We start from the raw sequence: 21,016 nt of genomic DNA on the forward strand, positions 1-21,016 counted from the left end.
GGTGTCACTTATGGATATCTCATTTAAGAACAAATTTCTAGAGAGAGTACAGATCAGAAAGAGGTTGGAAGAACAAAAATACATGACACATCACAGAAACCTTGGAACTGTTTGCCCTGCTCCCTTTTCACAGTACATACAATACACATACAGTACATAAACACACACACACACACACACACATACGTATATGCACATACAGCAGTACAGAACAATGACTACTGCTATAGTCACCTCTCCAGGTCACTGGCAGAGCTCGTCAGTCGCTATGTGGTTCTTTGTTTGTGTGGTTCTCGGCCTGACACAGGGACAGACCAACAGTAAAGGCAGTCTAAGTCCTTCTAGCTCTTCTGATTGGACCATTCATTGCATGAGGATTGCTAGTCCAACTGGTCCAAGTGCTGGAAGGCTTCAAAACCTGTTTAGAAGTGGACGTGCCTTCACCTTTTGGCCTCCTATCTATCTATGTAACGCACCTGATACCGGTCCAGGTGAGCACATTTTTTTCCTACCCTAGGACAGCCCATTCTTCAGTCCTCCCATCCCAGTAGCATTGCATCAGCCCCTGGAGGAGCAGTCGCACATGCCCTGGCATAGACACTGGCAGAATCCATAGACTAGGCAAACTGTCAGGCTTGAAGGCACCAGGCTAACGCATACAATGCCCAGAGTCACTCTCTGTATCACCAGAAGGTAGATTCCCAGAGGCAGTGAGCCAAAGTAGAAGAAGCCCAGCAGCCAGACAAGGATGCGAGGGACATGGTTACAGAACTTGGACAGGGCATCCTGGTCTGCTGGCCTGTTGGAGCCCAGCGACACTGAGTCCAAGCTCTGCTCGGCGTAGATGTCGGAGCTGCCATTGCGGCTGGGGGAGCGCTGCAAGTCCCTCTGCACCTCCATAATGGTGATGACCAGGCAGTTGGAGGAGTCGTGGGAAGGGCTTGAGGAGGAGAGGCTCTTGGGAGTCAGGACCACCTCCTTGCTGTGATCGGAGCTCCAGGACTTGTCCCGCGTCGCCAGACGGGACATGATGTTGGCATCGTCGGGCAGGCACGACACCTCGTACTCTGTGACCTCAGTCTGGTGGCGGCAGAAGGGACAGGAGATGCAGCCGGCGGCATCAGCCATGTCCAAGATCTTGTTGAGGCAGCGGGCACAGACCCGGTGCAGGCAGTCCAGGATCTTAGGCTTACGGTTGTGGGCATTGTAGCGTTGGTAGCAGATCTTACACTCCAACTCCTCTGGTGGAGGACAGGCTTTCTCCTCCAACTCAGCCTGAAGACAGCTCATCTTCAACTCATGTTCTGGAGAGAGAGAGAGAGAGAGAGAGAGACAGATGCCTAAAATTCTGGATGCATTTAAAATCAAGTCCCAAAGAGTCAGTTCATTTCAAAGCTCTCAAAATCCAAGAACTGAACCCTGAAAAGAGTCCTCTAAGTAAGCTGGTACTGAGACTAACTAATACTAACACAAACTGTCCTCAGACCAGCTCTGCTTTTAAAAACATAAAAGTCAATCAAATAATCACAAATTGCAAGAATAATTATTTGAAACATTGGGACACTGAAACTAAAACTCAAAGTAAATTACAATGCTATCGGACCCTAAAAAGTGAATACAACTTTGAAGAATATCTCTCGACTGTCAGAGATAAAAAAAAAAAGCAGAGACAGATCCTGACCAAGTACAGGCCCAGTGACCACAGTCTAGCTATAGAAAGGGAAAGGCACAAAAAACATGGCTCCCAAAAGATGAAAGAGACTGTGGTCACTGCATGACAGGTGAGGTAGAGAAAGATGTGCACTTCCTCTTTCACTGTATAAAATATGAAAGAATGACATATTTTGACCTATTTAAAAATGCAGTTCCTGACTGCAAAAATAACAGCAAAATATGTGGTCAGCTGTCATAGCCTGAGGGACAACGGCTATCCCTGTCCTCTTAAGACCTACCCTGTCCATATAGTTCTGTTGCTGTTCATTCATCATAACATTCCATGTTATGATGGATTTCTTGATGAGCACTATGAACGCACATTTGCTTTGGCAATGTTGTTACAGAACAGTGATGCCAATAGAGCTTGTTGAATTGAATTGAGTTGATATATGCAGAGAAAAATAAAGAGGGAAAAAGAGATAAAGATGCAGCATGATATGTCTGATTATTCCAGCATTGCATGAGACTTTGACTAAAGATAGTAGTTGCTGTATTCAGGTGCTGAACCTGGCTGCTGTTTTCTAACTATCTGTTGTATCTCTAGGAGAAGGTCAGGCCTTTGCCTTCTCTTCTGTCTGCTTCTACTCTTTCTTCCTGCTGTTGATGAATGATTTATGGTTTGGCATTTGGATTGGGGCGTGAACCCAGAGCCCTCAGTGGCAAGGCTGGAACTAGCAATGTTATTGATCTCAGGGCACAGAGGATAAGGACAGCCACTCCTTCAGCATCCTCTCTGTTGATCCATTGTTTTTGTCATTGACCTTGACATCATGAAACCATGAAATCGTGAAGTCTCTCTAACCCACTAGGCCAGCCTGTAGCCGTACAAGTGAAAGGTGGTGTTATGACTCAGATCTGTTGAAATTCAACGTTGCACAACTGCAGGGTGAAAAAAACACATAACTGAAATTTGGAACTGGAATGTAAAGTTTCCATGGTCATTTATGTGTTGAGTGAGTTTCATGAACCTTGGGTCCTTAAAACCTGAAAAAAAACAGCTTTATGCAGATATATTTTTTGTCTGATCACAGTGTCTATTAAAGGTAGTTGATGTATCATTTGCTATTCTGGAACCAAGAAGGGCTAAATTACATTAGCATCATGCTGAGGAATTAAGTCACAGCAGGTAAAAATGTTTTTTTTACATCATGGTTTCCATCCTTGTTCTAATTGCTGTTGGGGAAGTAATGGAAAAAGTAAGTAAAGCTTTGTCATTAGTTGCTGTCCTGATGGATAAATGCACCACAATGAATGTTTCTTACTAGAGAATAGTTGTGATGCAGTTCGACAACTGGGTGACTTACAGTACATTGAGCTTCAATTCCTACAGTAAATCACCAACATTACAAGCAACCTAATGTAATGTAAGACAGATGTAATGAATATTTTTGTAGTCAGTTAAAGGTAAGGAAGGTGAGGCCTGTTTAAACTATATGGGAACTAATGAAAGCTACCTGCTATTTAATATAAGCCCTCTTTTAGGCTACAGTCAGAGTGGGCAAATGGCCGGGGAACGCTGCAAACATTTATTATATCTCGGATATAATACATCATCATGGAAAGCAACAGTGTTGTGTCAGTCTCTAAACACTGTTGCCCTGCCAACAGCCTTTCTGACTATCTGTTAATTCAATAGTATCCCCTGTGTAGTTCATTTTATTACTACTTGTCTCATTCATTTGAATGCAGTGTTTTTGTTCATACTGGGCCAGAGTTAAGCCCTGAGTTAGCTTGCTGGCCCACTAAACCTCATGAGACAGGTCCCTGGTCTAAACAAGAGATGAGCATACAACCAAGTCCACATTGGAATGGATTCAGAACAAGAATGTGGATGTCTTTGAGTCACCCAGCCAAAGCTCAAACTTGAATCCCTTTGAAAATCTGTGGAATAACCTGAAGATAGCTGTTCACAGATGTTCACAGTTTTCATCGTCTGAGCAGAAGTAATTGTTTACAACATAGGCATTTCTTGCCTCCCTTTCTATTTATTTCCAATGAACATTTTAGGCATTTAGTTGACACTTTTATCCAGAGACGCTCCCAATAAGGTCAACAGTAGAATAAGCTTCAATTCCTAGATCACCCATATTACAAGCAACCAATAGTAATCAAATTCAGAGGTCACAGCACCCAGACAATAGATGGTAGAAATATTCCTGTGACCCTAGAATGATCATGAATGACAGTGCTAGGAAAAAACAAAAGGAGGGGTGTAGAAGATATTTTTTTTATATCTGTCCCTCATGGCCCTGGGCAGACAGGTTCAGATGGGACTCATGAGATAATCATTAAATCAATCATTAAATTAGGCTTTAATGATCCTCATCGGGAAATTGAGGAAATAGTGTATATATATAAACATAACACAACTGACAAGAACTAGAACATAAGTAGAAATATATGAATGAAAAGTATGAAAATACGTATATGAATTACAGCATGGATGCAGGATGTGCAAATAACAACAGTAGAACATGCTGAGATAAAGAAACAATGAATGAAAAAAATGTACAATATAAAGAATATACCAAAAATATAAAAATATATGCAGTATGAAAATAAATAGATAATAAATATATGAATGCAACATATACCAAAAATATACCAGAAAATCAGAATATAAACAATATATTTTAATATACTTCACATATGCAGAATCTGCACATCATGCATTCATATTATCACATTTACAGGGCTACAGAAGACCAATATGAAGCAAATGCACTTGCTCATTCTCTCTTGTCTATGCTGCTGCTATTGCTGCTGCTCATCATACCAACATTTCATCAACCCCACCTCCACCCCAGCATCCACCTGTAGGCTCTGATTTCTAGTTTTCCCCCAGGGGGGAAGTTTGCTATCATCACTCCCTCCTATCTTATTTGGCTACCTTAGGTTTATGCTTGCAGGGAGTGATAAGATCACAGCCTCGAGGCCATAATGAACTCTGTATCTATATTTGCACTCATTCTAAATAAATCTGTTTTATGTGAGTGGTCTGACTGAAATATATGTACAGGAATACGTGCAGAAAAAGAAAAGAAGGGTAGCAGACTGGCAGCATCCAGAGCCCAGTACAGAGCCACAGAATAGCCAGTATGTCCAGTTCACACTGGGATAGGAAGCATGCTGATAGCTACTGAAGCCCTGCAGGGCCCAAACAGGAAAACACTAATGATCAATTTCCTCCGTGGAGAAACAGCTTGAAACTGTCAGTCATTGTTAATAAGGTCAAATAGCTGTAAGCACTCATCCATCAAAACACCAAACACTTCATGAATGGGAATGTGCTTAATGATTAGGTAGTATTAACAATAGCACAGTAGGGGTCTCTAGTGATGGCTGGTGGTTTAACACTGCAATAAAAAACTAGCAATATGTTAAACCCCAGGGCAATGTTTGTGACTGTAATGTCTTGGCATGCTGGTAACATATTGGTATGGCAGTAACATGTTGGTGCGGCGGTAATGTCTTGGTGTGGTGGTAACATATTGGTATGATGGTAACATATTGGTATGATGGTAATATGTTAATGGGGTGTAATGTGTTGGCATGGTGGTAACATGTTGGTGCAGTGGTAATGTCTTGTCATGGTGGTAACATGTTGGTATGGTGGTAACATGCTGGTGTGGTGATAACCAGAGTTTCCGTTATCCGGTAATTACTGTTTTTTTCACCGGGAAAATCTGTTGAAGTCCGACATATTTAAATCTCTCCGGTCATAATGTCCGGTGAAAATAATTCCCTCTAAGCACAATTTGAATTGTATTAAAATTTCCATATATCCTTCTATTAAAAAAATGACGGGGATCTCTCTCTCTCTCAGTGGCACCTATAGTCGCAGGCCTTTTGGATTTCGTGGCCACAATCTTCGCTTACATAGGCACCTTCTACAGACTGGAGAGCCGCAGCCGCGGGTCTGCCATAAGCGAAATATCTTCCTCCTCATCTTCAGTCTCTCCGCCTGTAGCCTCAGGGCTCGTATTGTTGGTGTGTGGACTGTCCGACTCTGAGGAAGACCAGCGGTGTCACTCTCGACAATAATTTTGATTAGACAATAAAGTGAACGATGGTCAACCTGTTACTATGCAGATGTTCATTCATAATTTTAAGGGACACATAGGGGAGAGAGGGACGGGGAGAAGTGTTGCCAGGTTCTTAGCGACAAACCCCCCCCCAGTGCCAACCCAACCCATAAACAGCCCAATGATCAACGAAACTAGTCCAAAATAACAAACCAATAAAAAAACTCCACAATACAACCCTGACAAACTTTATAAACAGCGTTTTAAGTCCTACAGCATTTATAACATTTCCAAGTACATTAAAAACCGCGAACCTGGCAACATGAGGAATGCGAGCTAAGCTAGTAGTTCTGCTTGTCACCCTACCTTTATGAGCTTCAAAACTATATTTAACGTTTGAATTTCACAATAATCTTTACACAGAATGAAAGCCACGGCTTTATTTTGTTAAAATCTGATGAAACCCCAAAACAGCCAAAAATCGATCTTTTCTCAAAATCACGTTTATCCACAAATGCGCCGTTGTGACTTCTGACTGAAAATGATATAACGCGTCACATATTTGACCTGAATTTCTCCCATTTGTCCGGGACATTGAAATCTTCCAGGACACGTGGACCGGCACCAATTTTTTCTAACGGAAACTCTGGTGATAACATGTTGGTATAAGATAAGATAAGATAAAATAAGATTAAGATTAACTTAATTGTCCATTTTCATGGAAATTTGTTTTGCAACCAGTGCCAGAACAACATACATCACACATCACACCAAACGGATAAGATCACAAGACTAAAAACAACATCCAAAAACAATATTGCACTAAAAAATGAATGTTCAGACAAGATACACATTTCCCACCTGTCTTCTGCCTCCATAGACCAAGTCTTAAAAGTGTGTACATGTGTGCTTATGTGTGTATGTGTGTCCTTGTGTATGCGTATGCAGAGACCCAACGTGAGTCCCAATGTTGGTTTTGAGTCCTTAGTGAGTAGGGAATTAATGAGTTCTTAAATTTGTTCTTTATACATTTCAGCAGTCTAAACCGTTTCCCCAATGGTAAGAGCTGAAAGATGTTGTCTGCCAGTCTCAGAACTCTCTTAAGGCAAGCTTCATGAAATGCCCTCTCCAGTGGCTGACAAACCACTTTGCAGTATACCTTCAGTAGACTGAGGATTCTTTCTTTCAGCTGAACGTAGTCCACATTGTTGCTTCATGACAGAGAGGAGTGCACCTGGACCCCCAGGTGCTTGTATGAGGTCACCTGTTTAATTGGAGTCCCATAGATGGTGACAGGGGCATAATTTGTGCTCTGCTTGCCCCTAAAGATGATCTCCTCAGTCTTACTTTTATTTAGGGTGAGGGTGTTCCACTCACACCACTCCACCAGCAGTCTCACACTGCTCTTATACTGTCTGGAGTCCTCCCCCTCTTTCAGCAACGCCACCAGTGTGGTGTCATCTGAGAATTTGAGGACATACTGGTTGGACACATCAGTCACACAGTCATTTGTGTACAGAGTAAACAACAGTGGCGAGCTCACAGAACCCTGGGGCACCCCACAGTTTGTTGTCTTGTCATCAGAAGGGAATATATACTGTTGATTTTCACCAGTTGTTGTCTATCCATGAGGAAGGAGTTATACCAAAGAATACGATTTGGGCTTATTTGTAATTGCTGCATTTTGTTTAAGAGAACGTCCGGAATAGTATTAAAGATGGATGAGGAATCAAAAAACAATGCTCTGGCATAGGCCTTGGGATTATCCAGGTCCACTTGGTCTTGAACAGCCCCAGAAAACTTGCAGGAGACAATTTTCTTGTCTTCATCACTACTGATGTGAGGGAAACTGGGTGGAAATCATTGGGATCCTGCTGTTTTTTTGGGGGATTGGAATAATGTAGGAGTTCTTCCATAGTTTGGGAACTGTGTGCGTATTTAACACTTCTGGGAAAATAGGTTGCCATGCAGGCGCAAGTTTCCGATTTTTGAGAATGAATGGGCTGATGTGATCAGGGCCAGTAGTTTGTGTGCATTAAGATGTTCTGCTCTGGTCCTTCCAATTTGATGGAGTCTAGCACTTTGTTACATGTCATCATAGTTTCTGAAAAATGTATTAAGTTCATTGGCAAAAACGTCCTCGTTCTCTGACACAGCTGATTTGTGAGATGATGACAAACTTGTCATCGCCTTCATGGTGTCCCACATTCTCTTGGAGTTTCCAGCCTTAAAAGCATCCTCCAGGTGTTGTCTGTGTTCCTGCTTGGCCTTCCTCAGTTTCCCCCTCAGTTCTACTCTGCAATATTGTTCCTTTTGGAAGCAATCTACCTCCTGTTCATTGTGTGCTTAATGTGCTTAGTTACAAAAGTCTTACAGTTGGGGTACACCTTCACTGTTTTAGTGGGTATTATTGATTGCACACATTGGGCCTCATTCACGAAACTTTTCTTAAATTGTTCTTACTTTTGTTCTTAAGAAACATGCCTACACAAAACCAACGTGGGATTCATGAAGCATGCGCAGAGTCTCGATTTTTGCGAGTTCCAGGTGTATCTGATGATGAATGCCACTTGTTCCTTAATTGGATGCGCGTGCCTGTTGATGCTGATTAGCATAGGTAGACGCCCTGGCAACTCCATAAAAGGCCTGCTGTCTGAAGGGTCGTGCGCAAATGGAAAGCATAACTGGAGTGGTGGAGAATGGCAAACAGACCCAAGAAGAAAAATTCAAACTCTGAAATACAAGTGTTGTTGTCGGGAGTGAGAGAAAAAAAAAAAAACTTTTTAAAAGTGTAAGCGGTGGAGTGACAGCAACTGAGAAAGAAAACATGGCAAGAAATTACTGATGCTGTCAATGCTGCAACATCAGAAACACACACCTTGAATTAAATTAAAAAGAAACTGTTTGACTTACAGTTAGAATCTAAAAAGCGAGGGCGATAGTCTAACTCCAAATAGATGCAGTTTATTAGCTCCAGGCGGACGGCAGGGCGCTGTCAAAAGGATTGGGGGAATAATATGGAGACTGTGCTGTCAGGTGTCCAGTCATCAGCGGAGTTGGACACTGGTTTAATTCAAGCAGCATCTCCATCTGATGGTAAGCTCAGACTTTAGACTATATAATAATACTGCTGGTTTTGACTGTAGCTGTTGACAGGAGCTTTCTTCCTGCGGTGTCCAAACTCATCACAGCCTTCCAGCTCAGTATGCTGCGCTCGCTCTGTGGCGGAGCGAGTGCACGTATGATAATTATATGATCTCTGCTGAGGGGTCTGAAGGTTTATCAGGTGTGTCATTAGCAATGTGGTCAAGGCAGAACCTCTATCACCTAGAGAAAAACTAGTTAGTCTTGAGAGTCTGGTTAATTTAACTTCCATTCAGTCCTATATGCACCGTGCGTCTCCAGCAGCACCTGCTCAAGACGCACGACACCCTGCTGTTCTGCAGCACCAACGAGTCGTGGATCCCTCCTGGACAGGGGAAACCACATGTAGGAGGTTTAGGTTGGCGTCACAAATTAATTGAATGTTTATGGTGTGTTATTGTTTGCGATTTAAATAGGGAAAGTGTTTGGAGACGGTGCTTTGATGTGCACAGTCTATTACTCCTGTGGTAAGATAAGATAGAACTTTATTGATTAATAAATAATATAATAATATAATATGATAATATATATGCGATACTAATTAATCACTTTAATCACTCATGTTTGCAATTGAATAGAATTGCCTATGAATTTGTTCATATCGGCCTAGCTTTGTTAATATGGTTATTATCACCAGGCTTACAAATGGCCTGAAACACATTTTGTTGTTGATATGAGGTCTGGGACTGCTTTAATAGATTTCCCTTAAAGAATAAGGCATTTTAAGCAGAAACCACTTCATGCGTAATGCCCCACGCATGTTTCCAAACACACGTAGATTTTGATCGTACCAAAGAACAAATTCAGGTAAGAAAAAAAATGATGAATGCCGAAATGTTCGTGGAAACGTTCGTAAGTACACTTTAAGATCAAATCTGATCGTATGCACGTTTCGTGAATGAGGCCCATTGACTTTCACCGTGCACATGGTATCCAGGGTACCCTCCTTGAGCATCTTCCACTCAGTGGTCTTGAAGCAAGCTCTCAGTTCCTCCTTACTCTACCCCCTCCACCCTCTGACCACCTTCTGTTCTGTTTTTCTGCTTTTGGGTTTGGTTCTGTAGGTAGAGATGCAAGATGCAAAACATTATGATCAGAGTTTGATATGGGTGGTTTGGAGATTGTGCACACTGTCCTCGATTGCACTGGCAGCCCTGTACGCTTTGCCACTTGGTGGAACATATGCGATGCAGAAAATAATGCAGCCAAACAAACAGGTTGGGGAGTATGATGGCTGGGAGAGCAGGACAAGTGCCCCTTTGCTGTAATCGTCTTCTAATGCCGCCCTTCTTCTGCGTTTCCCTCTGCGAATCACTTTTTGGATTAATTCCTTAGGTATAGTAGTCAGTAGCCCCGGGGTCATGGATAAAACGCTTGACTTCAGAGCCATGCTCAGTAAACTTAGTAGGAGTTCCCAAGTGTAGGCTAGAACGGAAGCCTCGCCGTGTCCCATTATGAGTCCAGGTTGTTTGTGTAGTCCAGGTTGTGTGTATAAGAGCAGGCTGATTCAGGCTGTTCATTTTGCCAGTACTTGTCTGAAATTATTCTGACAGATCCCAAAACACTTTGAGGCATGAGCAAACAAAATTAACTCACAGAAACAATAAAAAGGTCAGTTGTTCAGGACAAGACGCGAGTCGCCAGCAGAGCAGCACCACCTGCCACCAACCACAATATTTTATGGTGATACCATATGTTGGTGTGGTGGTAATATCTTGGTATGGTGGTAATGTCTTGGTGCCGTGGTAAGATGTTGGTGTAGATTAACATCTGCTCTTCAGTAACAGCAGCAGTGGCATAAAGCTGGCAGAGCAGCAGAGTGGGTGCAGCAGTTGGTGGAGCAAGAATCAGTCTAAGGTCATTTAAATTGACCTACTTGTTATGAGAATGGTGATTGTGATTGGTGTGCATAGCGATCAGCTGATAGATGACTAACAACGCGTGACTTCCATGTCCTGCCTGAACTTTGATGATGGACACATTGGACATTGCACAGACCCAGCCTATGACCTTTTGGTTGTAGAATGGTCTTTCAAACCTCCAGGCCACCCTGCCAAAAACACAGTTCTTCATTCTATCCTTGCTAGAGGATACCAGCATAACTTCCCATGCACACACACATACACACATTAAACAAACCCTACAAACCATACACATTCATGAAATTGTAATAAGCACACTAACCTTCATGGTACACTCCTACACCTTGATGAGTTTGTGACAGATACAATGTGCTAACAACAGGACAAATACTGCTGGTTTGTTATGGTATTATAATACTAATCAGATTCTGACTCTACAGAGCAGAAACATAATCATTTTATTGTCCCAGTGGAATTTGTCTTGGGGAAGAAATATATTGACAACTAACATAGTAGCACAGTATATACTGACACACATGCTATGGGGACAACAGGACCATACATACAGTGCAAAGAGACATGCTAAGACATACAACCAACAGTGATATACAGTACATATCACATTACATATAGACAGTAGGCTATACATATCACTCCAGAAACATTAAACATTCAGTCCCTATGTATCTACTAAATCGAATTGCAGCATTACGGTCACATTTTTATTTTCTTCATGTGTAAGTAAAATCTCAAAGGACATCTGAGCCACTGGTTTCCCCGATAGCTCACTGCTGCTAGGCCTGCAACTCTATTCTGCAGTAAAGCAGACTACCAAACTATGGATTTCTTAGAATGTCACTGAGAGGTGTGAAATAAGTGTGATCACACAAGAGGGCCAGGCTCCTGGGCAGCAGGTCTGTAATTGGAAGATCGCCAGTTCAAATTCCCGCTGGGAAAATCTGGGGAAGGGCACTGAATGAGAAACACTCTCCCTTTCCGCTACTGTCGAGGTGTCCTTGAGCAAGGGCTAGCTGCCTTCATACCTCTGCTATTTTGCCGTTTCCTCTACATTTAATTCTCAGTAGCCTAACATTACATTAGCAGTGTTTATGTACCATAGATGTGTTGGTGGACTGGTCGAAGATGTATGGGCAGCAGGGTGGCCTAGTGTTAGAGGGAGACCATCCCATTATCAGACATTTACAGGATTGATCCCTAAAACAGTCAAACCCAATCCAATCCAAATTTGTGGTTAAGCCTGACATTTAATGGTGAAAAATAGGGTACTGAACTGGCCTTTGTGAACCTGCTATTGGCTGGTCTTTGGTGCCAGGTGATGTCACCTTCTATAGAGTACAACAGGTGGTGACATCATCTGGAACCAAAGACCAGGCAATAGCAGAAGGCCAGTTCAATACCCTACTTTTGATCATTAGATGTCAAGCTTCACCACAAATTTGGGTTTGGGGTTTAGTTACTCTTTAATCCCATAAATGTATATGTTAAAACGTATGAGAGATGAACTATGGGTTATACCATGAGCTATAGAGCTTTGAGCAGAGCAGCTTTGCTGAGCCTTAAACTTCTCATTGACCTGTTGTTACTTCCTCCATTACCTCCATATTTATTCATCAACAAGTTCCCCTCCCCTCAAGAAGGCTCTATATAAAGAAAAGCCAGTCATTCATTCATTCATTCATTCATGACCATGAAATATAGATTGTGAATGGGTGGGTGTTGCAGTGGCACACGGCCAGCAGGCCTCTCTGTGACTTGCTGACTGTTAAATATTTCAGCCTTCAGTCTGTTGGGTTAAAAAGCCCTCTGGAACATGCCAGAAAGAATCAAGTCTTGCTAAATGAAACTCAATAGCAGAATTGCCTAGTTTCCCCTAAAATCCAGAAATAAATAACTGCTGTCAATGTGGAGACAGGGCAGGGGGCAGGGTTTGTGCAAAAGAGGATGCAACTCAATATGCCACATGTAACATGAACTCGATTACAATTGGTCTTACTGCAATATATCCTTGCTTTCAAAAGCCTCTGCTGTTATTTAGATCAGGTTTGAGTGGCTGTTGAACGTCACTGTTGCACAACGTGGGACTTCTCTAAACCAACTACTGATTTTGGCATCTGCCATCTCAATGAGAAACATCTGTGTGACACCAGTCTGTTGGAAATACGATTCTATGCCTGCCCTACCTGGTTTAATAAAGCTAAAATCAAATATATCAATAAAACATTATAGTCACGTCAATGCTAGGAAATGGGAAATGGGATGTTTTCGTCGCCATAACGATTTATTGTGTTTAAATTTTCGGCACTTACTTCACTGCAGAGCTTTACGTACCTCCAGTTCGGCACTATTGCTGCTCTCCAATACACACAAACACAGGGCCAACATTTTATTTTTTATTTTATGTGAGATAGGCTGTCTTAATTGTTTTTTTGTGATGTTGAAGAATTTGGGTTCTGTGCTGCAAATGTGGGATTTATTCTTGTTGGACATCTTTTTGACATTCGAATTTGAGGTTTGTAGAGCGTTCATGTGATTCGTCAACCTCTTAGTGGTAATTTTGAGTAGGTGGAATTTCTTTTTGAACAGGGAGAAAGTTATATTGACACTAACACAATCAACTGTACTTAAGAAAAGTGAGAAATATCTGCTGTTCATTTATGGTTGATTTTAAATTCATAAATACAAGTGATTTTGGATGTGAGCATTCCAACGAGTAAAACACGTAAAGAACACTTTCAAGCTGAAGCAATGAAAGCCGTTCTTCTGCTTCTAAGGATATGACATGAACGCGGCAGAAAACCAGCAGCCAGCAGTCAACAAGGTAGTGTGTGAGCAATGCTAAAAAAGTATCAAATGGACTATTATAACTGAAATGTCTTGATAACTGTTAATTGCAGCTATTGAAAGACGTGGAGCTGCAGTGTGAGCGTTATTGTGTTGAAAGGACGTGTTTTAATTGCTTTTTGGGTTCCACTGTTTGAGATAATGAGGGGCCTGTGTGTGTTTATTGGAGAGTAGCGCTCCGGGTGAGCTGGAGAAGTGAAGTAAGTGACAAAATGCTGATCACAATCAATTGTCATGATGGCAAAACCTAGGAAACTAAGGCCCAGGTTGAAAATAACTTGTATGTTCTATGTTGTATGACTTGCGAAAATGGTTCTTTTGGCTTGTACCGAAGCAGAACTCTTTTTAGTGATATAAAGAACAATTTTAGAAAGGTTCTTCATAGCAAATTTTATGCCGTTGTGCCATTGTGACCCAAGAGCAACTAGGTTTTCATTCCAACCTAACACTAGACAAGCTAATTTCACTGATTTGCACACCTTCAACCAGAGAGTGGGAGCTGACTAGTAAATCAGCTGATGTAGTGATTAGTTGGAATGACAACCTGTGGATTCTTGGGTCACAGTGGCACATGATTGCACACAACTGCTCCATAGTGTAAATGCAAAAATTTACTTCACCCGTTGTGGGTCAAAATGACTAAGCAAGGTTCAAAAGTCTTCTGTGGATTCTTTATTCAGACATGCATGGTTCAGTTCAGTGTTCCAAACAAGCAGCAAAGAAGTGACAAAGAACGGAGTTCAGGATCCACTTATATAGGTTAAAGTAAACAAAACTATAAATCTTGGCCCATAGCCAAACCTACTTGGCTCAAAACCAACCCACTAGTTCAGACTTTTAACTGCATGTCCACCTATAGAATCACTCAAAACCACACATAACCATATATAGTGATCATGCATGCATTCAAGCACTGATTACATCATTATAGTAAGCAGGACAAAAGACACTCCACTTTCCAGGTCAAAGGAAAGCAAGAACAGAGTGTACTATCCATATAAAAAAGCACAATATTAATTTTATTTCTTACAATAGCTCTTTTTAGAACCTTTATAGTGCTGTAAAGAACTCTCTAAGAATGCATGAAGTGTATTCTTAGTATAGTATACTTTAGTCAGTATAGTATACTTCCTCTGTGTCAACGTCATCTGGCTTCGTAATACTGGATGTACTGGTCCAAACTCGAACTGCACACTCAGCCAATCAACACCTGATGAGGTCGCCTTTTAGCATGAATGTTCCACAGCAGTCACTGGTTTTGGTTAAACAGAGATCTGAGACAGTAAACAGATATCCAGTGATATTTCGCAACATCCAAACGGCGCTGAACTATCTCCAGCTGAACAACACTCTGCTTCACCTCTGGAGACTGTTGCTAGGTTACTGTGCTCAGAGGCTGGTAGCTAACAGAGCATCAGATGGTCACTGGGTATGGAGGGATGGTAAAGGGGTACAGAGAGGTATGGAGGGATGGTAAAGGGAATGGAGAGCTGGTAGTCGGGTACATGGGCTGTTGCCTCTTCTTTGGACAACACTGCCTTAGAGAGGCACTTTGTGTAGGAATTCTAAGTGACATGTATGTCAGCAGGGTGGTATAGTGAGTAGTGAGACTGTTCTTCAACCAGAGGACTCGGTTTTATACCCTATATGTTATTGAGCAACACATTTGAATCCCTACCAGCTGCAGGGATGCTGTTTTGTGGCTGACCGGACCTCCCAGTGGAGAGGGGCAGCAGAAAAGAGAATTTGCCCATGGGGATCAATAAAGTATCACATTACACTTATACTGAAAACCACTACCAGTAACAGGTCGGTATCTTAATAGCAAAACGTGCTTTGATCAACAAGTTTCGTTGCATAATGTCAGAGTACTTTGATCACCAAGATAAAAGCAAAGTCAAAGTCGTATCATCACTGCTTCAGAAGTCGGTACCACACTGAGCTACAGCAGTTCTCCTGGAGCTGCTCCCATACAATCATAGTCACACAACAGAGAATATTCTGCAAGGATCCTGGCAGGACAAATTAGTTAGTTTTGCTGCATTCACGGTGTATTGGCAAGACGGTACATAAGAGCTTCCCACTGGAAAATACAGCTTTCAACTTGTAAGTACTCCTTGGTATCCCAGCAGGGTTGGGTTTGATAATGGATTTCTCCAACTTCTTGAATTCTGGCATCATCAACAAGGAAATACATATAGTCAGATGTAGGGAATGATATATTCAGTTGAGATGAGTCCACTTAGTTTTAACATGGGGGGTATTCGACACTTGACTGCCATCAAAACCAGAATATAAACTAATCACCAAGATCGGATGTACCTGGATGAGTTTGTAGTGTTCGCATTTTTACTTCCCATTCATTTGAATGAGGCCACAAAAATAGCCTGAAAACTAACATTTAACACGTTTGTGAACAGATACAACAGTTGCATCCGATATTCTGGTTTTCATGATAGTCAAGTGCCAAATAACCCCCATGTTAAAATTAAGTGGAATATTGCTTAAGTCGTTTTGTGATCACGACTCTTAAAATGGGACTCTTAAAAAGGGCACAGCTAATTGTTGGATTTTTAGTTTTCTATAAAACATGAACTCAAATGTATCAGTCACTAGTGCATGTGTGTTAAGTGTGAAAAGGTGAGAAAAATGATCAGGATCAACCAAAGTCTCCATGTGAATTGAAAGCAGTGTAACCAGAGAGGATCCACCTCCTAGGCCATTTTGTCTTGCAGAGATGCAACAATAGGCGACACCCCCCTTCCCCCAACTCCTGAGCTCTTGGCTAGCTACACTAGTGTGTGTGTGTGTGTGTGTGTGTGTGTGTGCGAGTGCGTGTGTGTGTGATCACAAAAATATCCCTTTGCTCAAGGGAAAAAGTGTTGAGGACACTTATCCCTCACGTCTCCATGTTCTCTACTCCCCTGTCCTCCTCTCCCCTCTTCTCCCCTCCTCCTCCTCCTCCACTCAATGTGGAGTGCGTTGATAACAGCTTTGACCTGCGCTGTCATAATATCTGCTCGGTGATGCTGGTCTCAATTATCCCATCGACCCGGAGGATGATGGTCCTGCTGCTGTTGACAGATCATCCTCTCTCATCTACCATGAGGACAAAAAACAGTGTTTTGGCCAAACTCCCTGTTTTTTACAGTTTACATTACACATAAGGCATTCATCTGATGCTTTTATTCAAAGCGACAATGAGTGCAACAGTAGAAGTAAGTTCAAATATTGTCATATTGTCTAAATCAGTGGTTCTCAACGTGGGGTCCGGGGACCACCTTGAGGGGGTTCCAGGAGGTCCCCAGCAAATTGATGAATTGTTAAACTTCACCTCTATTTCATTTACAAGAAGTTAAGACAATTAGAGAATGTAGAATGAAGACTATTTTGATCATAGTTTCACTTATCTCTCTACCTACAGTCTTGAGATTCACAAGAATATGAGTCATGCATGTGCGTACATGTACACATTTGTGTGCATTTACGTTCACATTTTAGTCATATAGTGGAAACTCTTAACTTCAGTGACTTCTAATGAGTTAAGATAATCTTTAATCTCTAGATCACTAACATTACAAGTAAACAATAGTAAGGAGGCCAAGGGTTAAAGGCATAGTGTCCTGACCTTTGACACTTCTGAATCCCCTCTGTCTCAGTGGGCCAGGCTGGATCATGTGGGAACAGACACTCATTAAATCAATCATTAAAAAAAATATAAAGGATTATCATTAATTGGCATCTGTTGAATATTATTTTATTGTTAACTATCAAGTAATTAATTATTTTTGTCTTTTAACAGTTTACTAAGGATTAGTAAATAGTATAAATAATGTTATTTGAACATTAATTAATGTTATAAAAAACAACAAATCATATATTGTATCAACTGATAAGAGATGATAACAATGCCTTTACTGTAATTATATTAATTAACCATTTAACCATTTAATTAACAGTTTATTATCTTATTATCTATGATATTATCATTAAGTACTGGTTAATCATTAACAAATGATTTTTGGGTGACTATTAAAAAGTTGCCACTGATATTTACTGTAGTTAGTAAATGGTTAATAATGGCTTGTAAAGCATCAGTACACACTATTTTGGCCCCCATTAAATGGTTAATAAGTGATCATTAAAACATTAACTATTTGAGTGCCTATAATAGAATTGCATCTGATTTTTATAATCATATTTATGAATAAACTTTAAGTCAGTATGAACTTAAAGTTTGAACAACTGAGAAATACAACAATTTATAGATACCATTGAAATTGGGTCATTGCAGCAGCAGAGAATAGGATACACCAAAGAAAAAAAATTGACATAAATAAGGATAGAGTGAAGGTGGTATTAAACTGTAATGCCCCATGAATTGATATTTCAGGTATTTTGATTCAAACGTGTTGACTCCCATGACCACAGCTCCTGGGTGTATGTGCACCAGTCATTTTTTGATCTGTCACACCAACTCTAAGCCTCAGGTCTGCACCAAGCCGCAAGGTTTTGAAGTGTGACACCTCTGCTCTAACACTCATCTCAATGACTCTAAGCAACTACTAAGCAACCGGCTCATTTGCATAACCGCATTGACTTTCAAAGTATCCCAAATACTGCATTATTATAGCTGGAGACCTAATTTGGCCGCTAGTGAAGAGAACTCAAAGTAATGTAATGCATAATGATGGAGGTTTGCCTGCGGCAATGCCTGAGAGAATGTAGCTCTGCACCGCGGGTTGTCCTCTTTTCCTCCTGCTCTCTCCTCCTATCCTCTACTGCCCTTCTCCATCTCCTCAGCTGCCCCACCTCTCCTCTCCTACAATGTTAGAAGGGGGAGTAAGGAGACAGCACTTATCAGGTTCTGAAACACCATAAGCAGTGCTATGCAGCCATTGAAACACTGGGATTGGTGTTTGGGGGGTGCTCAAGTTGGAACACTAATATCAGTGTGAGTTAGCTCAGTTTTAAGTGTTTCAATACACATGTATGAGTCTACACACACACAAAGAGTGTTTTTCAATTACCAATGAAATGTCCAATCTGGATTTTTTTGCCATATAAATTTGGGGAATTTTCACTTGAAGAGTTTGATTTGAGCACAAGGCTTTCAGAGCATTCTAACCCATTCTATATCACAGCATCATGTTTACATGGCACGTGCTTTAGACCACTGAGCCGCCACGACACCCTTCATTCGTCTTCTTTGTCTGTGACAGGTCCTCCAGGCTGTCTTTCTCTGCAGTGTTTCTGATCTAATAGGATTATATAGATCGTCTCACCTCCTTCCAGCTCCTCCCACTTCCCACCAGCTCCTCATCTGTCCTGTTCAGAGTCTAACAGGACGTGGTACAACAGAACACTGTTCTGAGAGCAGCCTGAATCTCCCAGAGACACTTCTCCTCCCTCATCAGACTGACCCCACAGTGTTTGGTCGCGGCCACACTGATCTGTTGTGTCTGTCTGTCGCTGTTGATTTCATCATTTACAATTAGAGCTGTCCCTTCTGCGGACAGGGCTGATGACATGTCTGACAGATTTCCATCCGTTTTGACGGACAGAAAGTTCAACCCAGTTTAACTTTTTCTGGACAAACGGATGTCACCATACGTTTAGCCAATTAGAGGTGTTCCTACGTTTGTTTTGGAAGAAATATGACTGTATGGATGTACTGGATGACTGTAGGTTTTTCCAGGCCAGTTTCTTGAATTTATACTGTATAGTCTTCTACATTGCTAAGAGCAAAGCCTTACTGCCCACCATGTTGACGTTCCAAAACAGCCCAACAGACAGAAATCTATCCGTCAATAATTCTGTCAGTTTTCTGATAGATCCATGTTGCCGCTGCATTACCCTCTGCCACTGCCCCCCCAACCTCCCACAAACCTACACCCACCGCCTCAGCCTCCACACCAGAGGAGGCTGACTCCCCACCAGGTCAGAGTTCATCAGCCAGAAGGGCATGACATCAGAGCCCAGCAAGAGGTGGCGAATCAGATCCTCCCTGATGTTGAGTCTGATGCTGCACACTGCTGACTTAGAAGGAGAATGTATCATCTTTTCTACCCTGTATTGCTCCAACGAATGCTTGCTGACCTCCATGCTCTTTTCCAATCCCACCCTGTTTCACAGTCATACAGTTCTGTACATCCACACCTGGGAGCTACCCAGTACACACTACTGTTGGCACTGGAGCCCTTGGGGGGTGCCTTGCTCAAACGCACTTCAGAAACTGCTGACGGAGGGGAAAGCATGCCTTGCTCATTCCCTTCAGTCACAACCTTGCTTCTGATAGCCCCATTGGGTGGACCAGTTTCATCCATTCATCCCCAGCTTCCTCTCTGTCTGATCTTTTCTTTCTTCTTTTCTGTCTTTAAGCCCAATCCAATGTGTCTAACCTGAATACTGCCTACCTTAGTGGGACCGATTCATTTCCTTTTGCTAATGATACCATCTGATTTAAGAAGCGACGGTTAATCTGTTTACAAATGCAGAGATGCTTTATTGTTGGTGGAATGAATTCATAGCTGCTTTAGCCGAGGGATTTAAACAGCATTTGGAATGAGCGAACATGATTTTGGGGGCTGGTTTGGGGTGTTAAATAGCATAACAGCGGGTTGGTGAGTAAAGGGAGGAGGGCTTATGCAGCTGTCAACACAAGCTCAAGATTTACTCTGCCTTTAGACCGTTAGCAGCAGTGTAAATAGCCGGGACATATAGCAATGCTAGTACATGATTGGCACCTACGATAGGTGATGGCATCCAAGAGTGTAACTTCAGCTTACTTTTCTATGCCAACAAACAAATGAACCAGGTGACTGTGTTAGTTTCTTTGGTTGTATAAAATTAATGGACTTAGATTGATTCTGGAGATGGCAGTGTGTTAGAATGCCAAGACGCCTTAATTGTTCTTTGGAATGGATTACAGCATAGGATTTTCCATATGGCCTCAGAGAAGCCTGTAGTCTGTTCCAGAGGTCAGAGGTTTATATTGTATTACTGAGTTCCAAACAGTACATAGTTTTATTTTAATCGCAATGCTATCATGTACACTAGCACAAAAACATGGTTCTCTAGAAGTTTTAAAACCATCAAATTGTTTTTGACAGGAGGTCCTATAAAGCACCACACCAGAAAGTGGTGCAATGTTATCTTGAAGGTTAGAGAAGCAGCCTTGTGACTGGACGGATGCTAGTTTGGGAAAACCTTGTGGCCGACAGTGAAGACAGTGGTTCTACTATGCAGCTCCCAGTGGCCAAAAGTAGAAAACTGTGGCTGTACTGAGCAGTTCCCAAGTATAAATGTGGAGAAATAAATGTTTAAAAAAGTAATGAAAAACACCTATTATACAGCAACAATGTTCTGCTGGATAGTAGTAAAAAAAAAAAAGCAAACAAAAAAAAA

The 21,016-nt window shown here is 41.7% G+C and overlaps 2 protein-coding genes across 2 annotated transcripts in view; one reads left to right on the forward strand and one right to left on the reverse strand.

The window, feature by feature from the left end:
* The window catches only part of cep89 (centrosomal protein 89), a 101,335-nt gene that overhangs the window by 49,566 nt on the left and 30,753 nt on the right, over positions 1–21,016 (forward strand). The gene's annotated exons all lie outside the window — the stretch shown is intronic.
* LOC139923181 (uncharacterized) lies at positions 559–19,669 on the reverse strand. Its single transcript, XM_078283796.1, has 5 exons — positions 19,526–19,669; positions 18,895–18,948; positions 6,976–7,221; positions 5,596–5,725; positions 559–1,340 (listed from the first exon to the last, which is right to left on the reverse strand). Exons 1-5 carry the CDS (start codon positions 19,667–19,669, stop codon positions 559–561), a joined length of 1,356 nt encoding a protein of 451 aa, XP_078139922.1.

This window comes from Centroberyx gerrardi, chromosome 1 (genome assembly GCF_048128805.1).
Source record: "Centroberyx gerrardi isolate f3 chromosome 1, fCenGer3.hap1.cur.20231027, whole genome shotgun sequence".
NCBI classification, from domain to species: domain Eukaryota; kingdom Metazoa; phylum Chordata; class Actinopteri; order Beryciformes; family Berycidae; genus Centroberyx; species Centroberyx gerrardi.

Bases quoted from the DNA above. Each gene is read 5' to 3' on its own strand.
- LOC139923181 (XM_078283796.1), bottom strand. From the start codon at position 19,669: ATGATACATTCTCCTTCTAAGTCAGCAGTGTGCAGCATCAGACTCAAC. The intron at 18,949-19,525 runs GTGTGGAGGCTG...ACGTCCTGTTAG, and splicing joins TGGGGAGTCAGCCTCCTCTG to ACTCTGAACAGGACAGATGA. The intron at 1,341-5,595 runs GTAAGCGAAGAT...CCAGAATTTTAG, and splicing joins AGTCTGTAGAAGGTGCCTAT to GCATCTGTCTCTCTCTCTCT.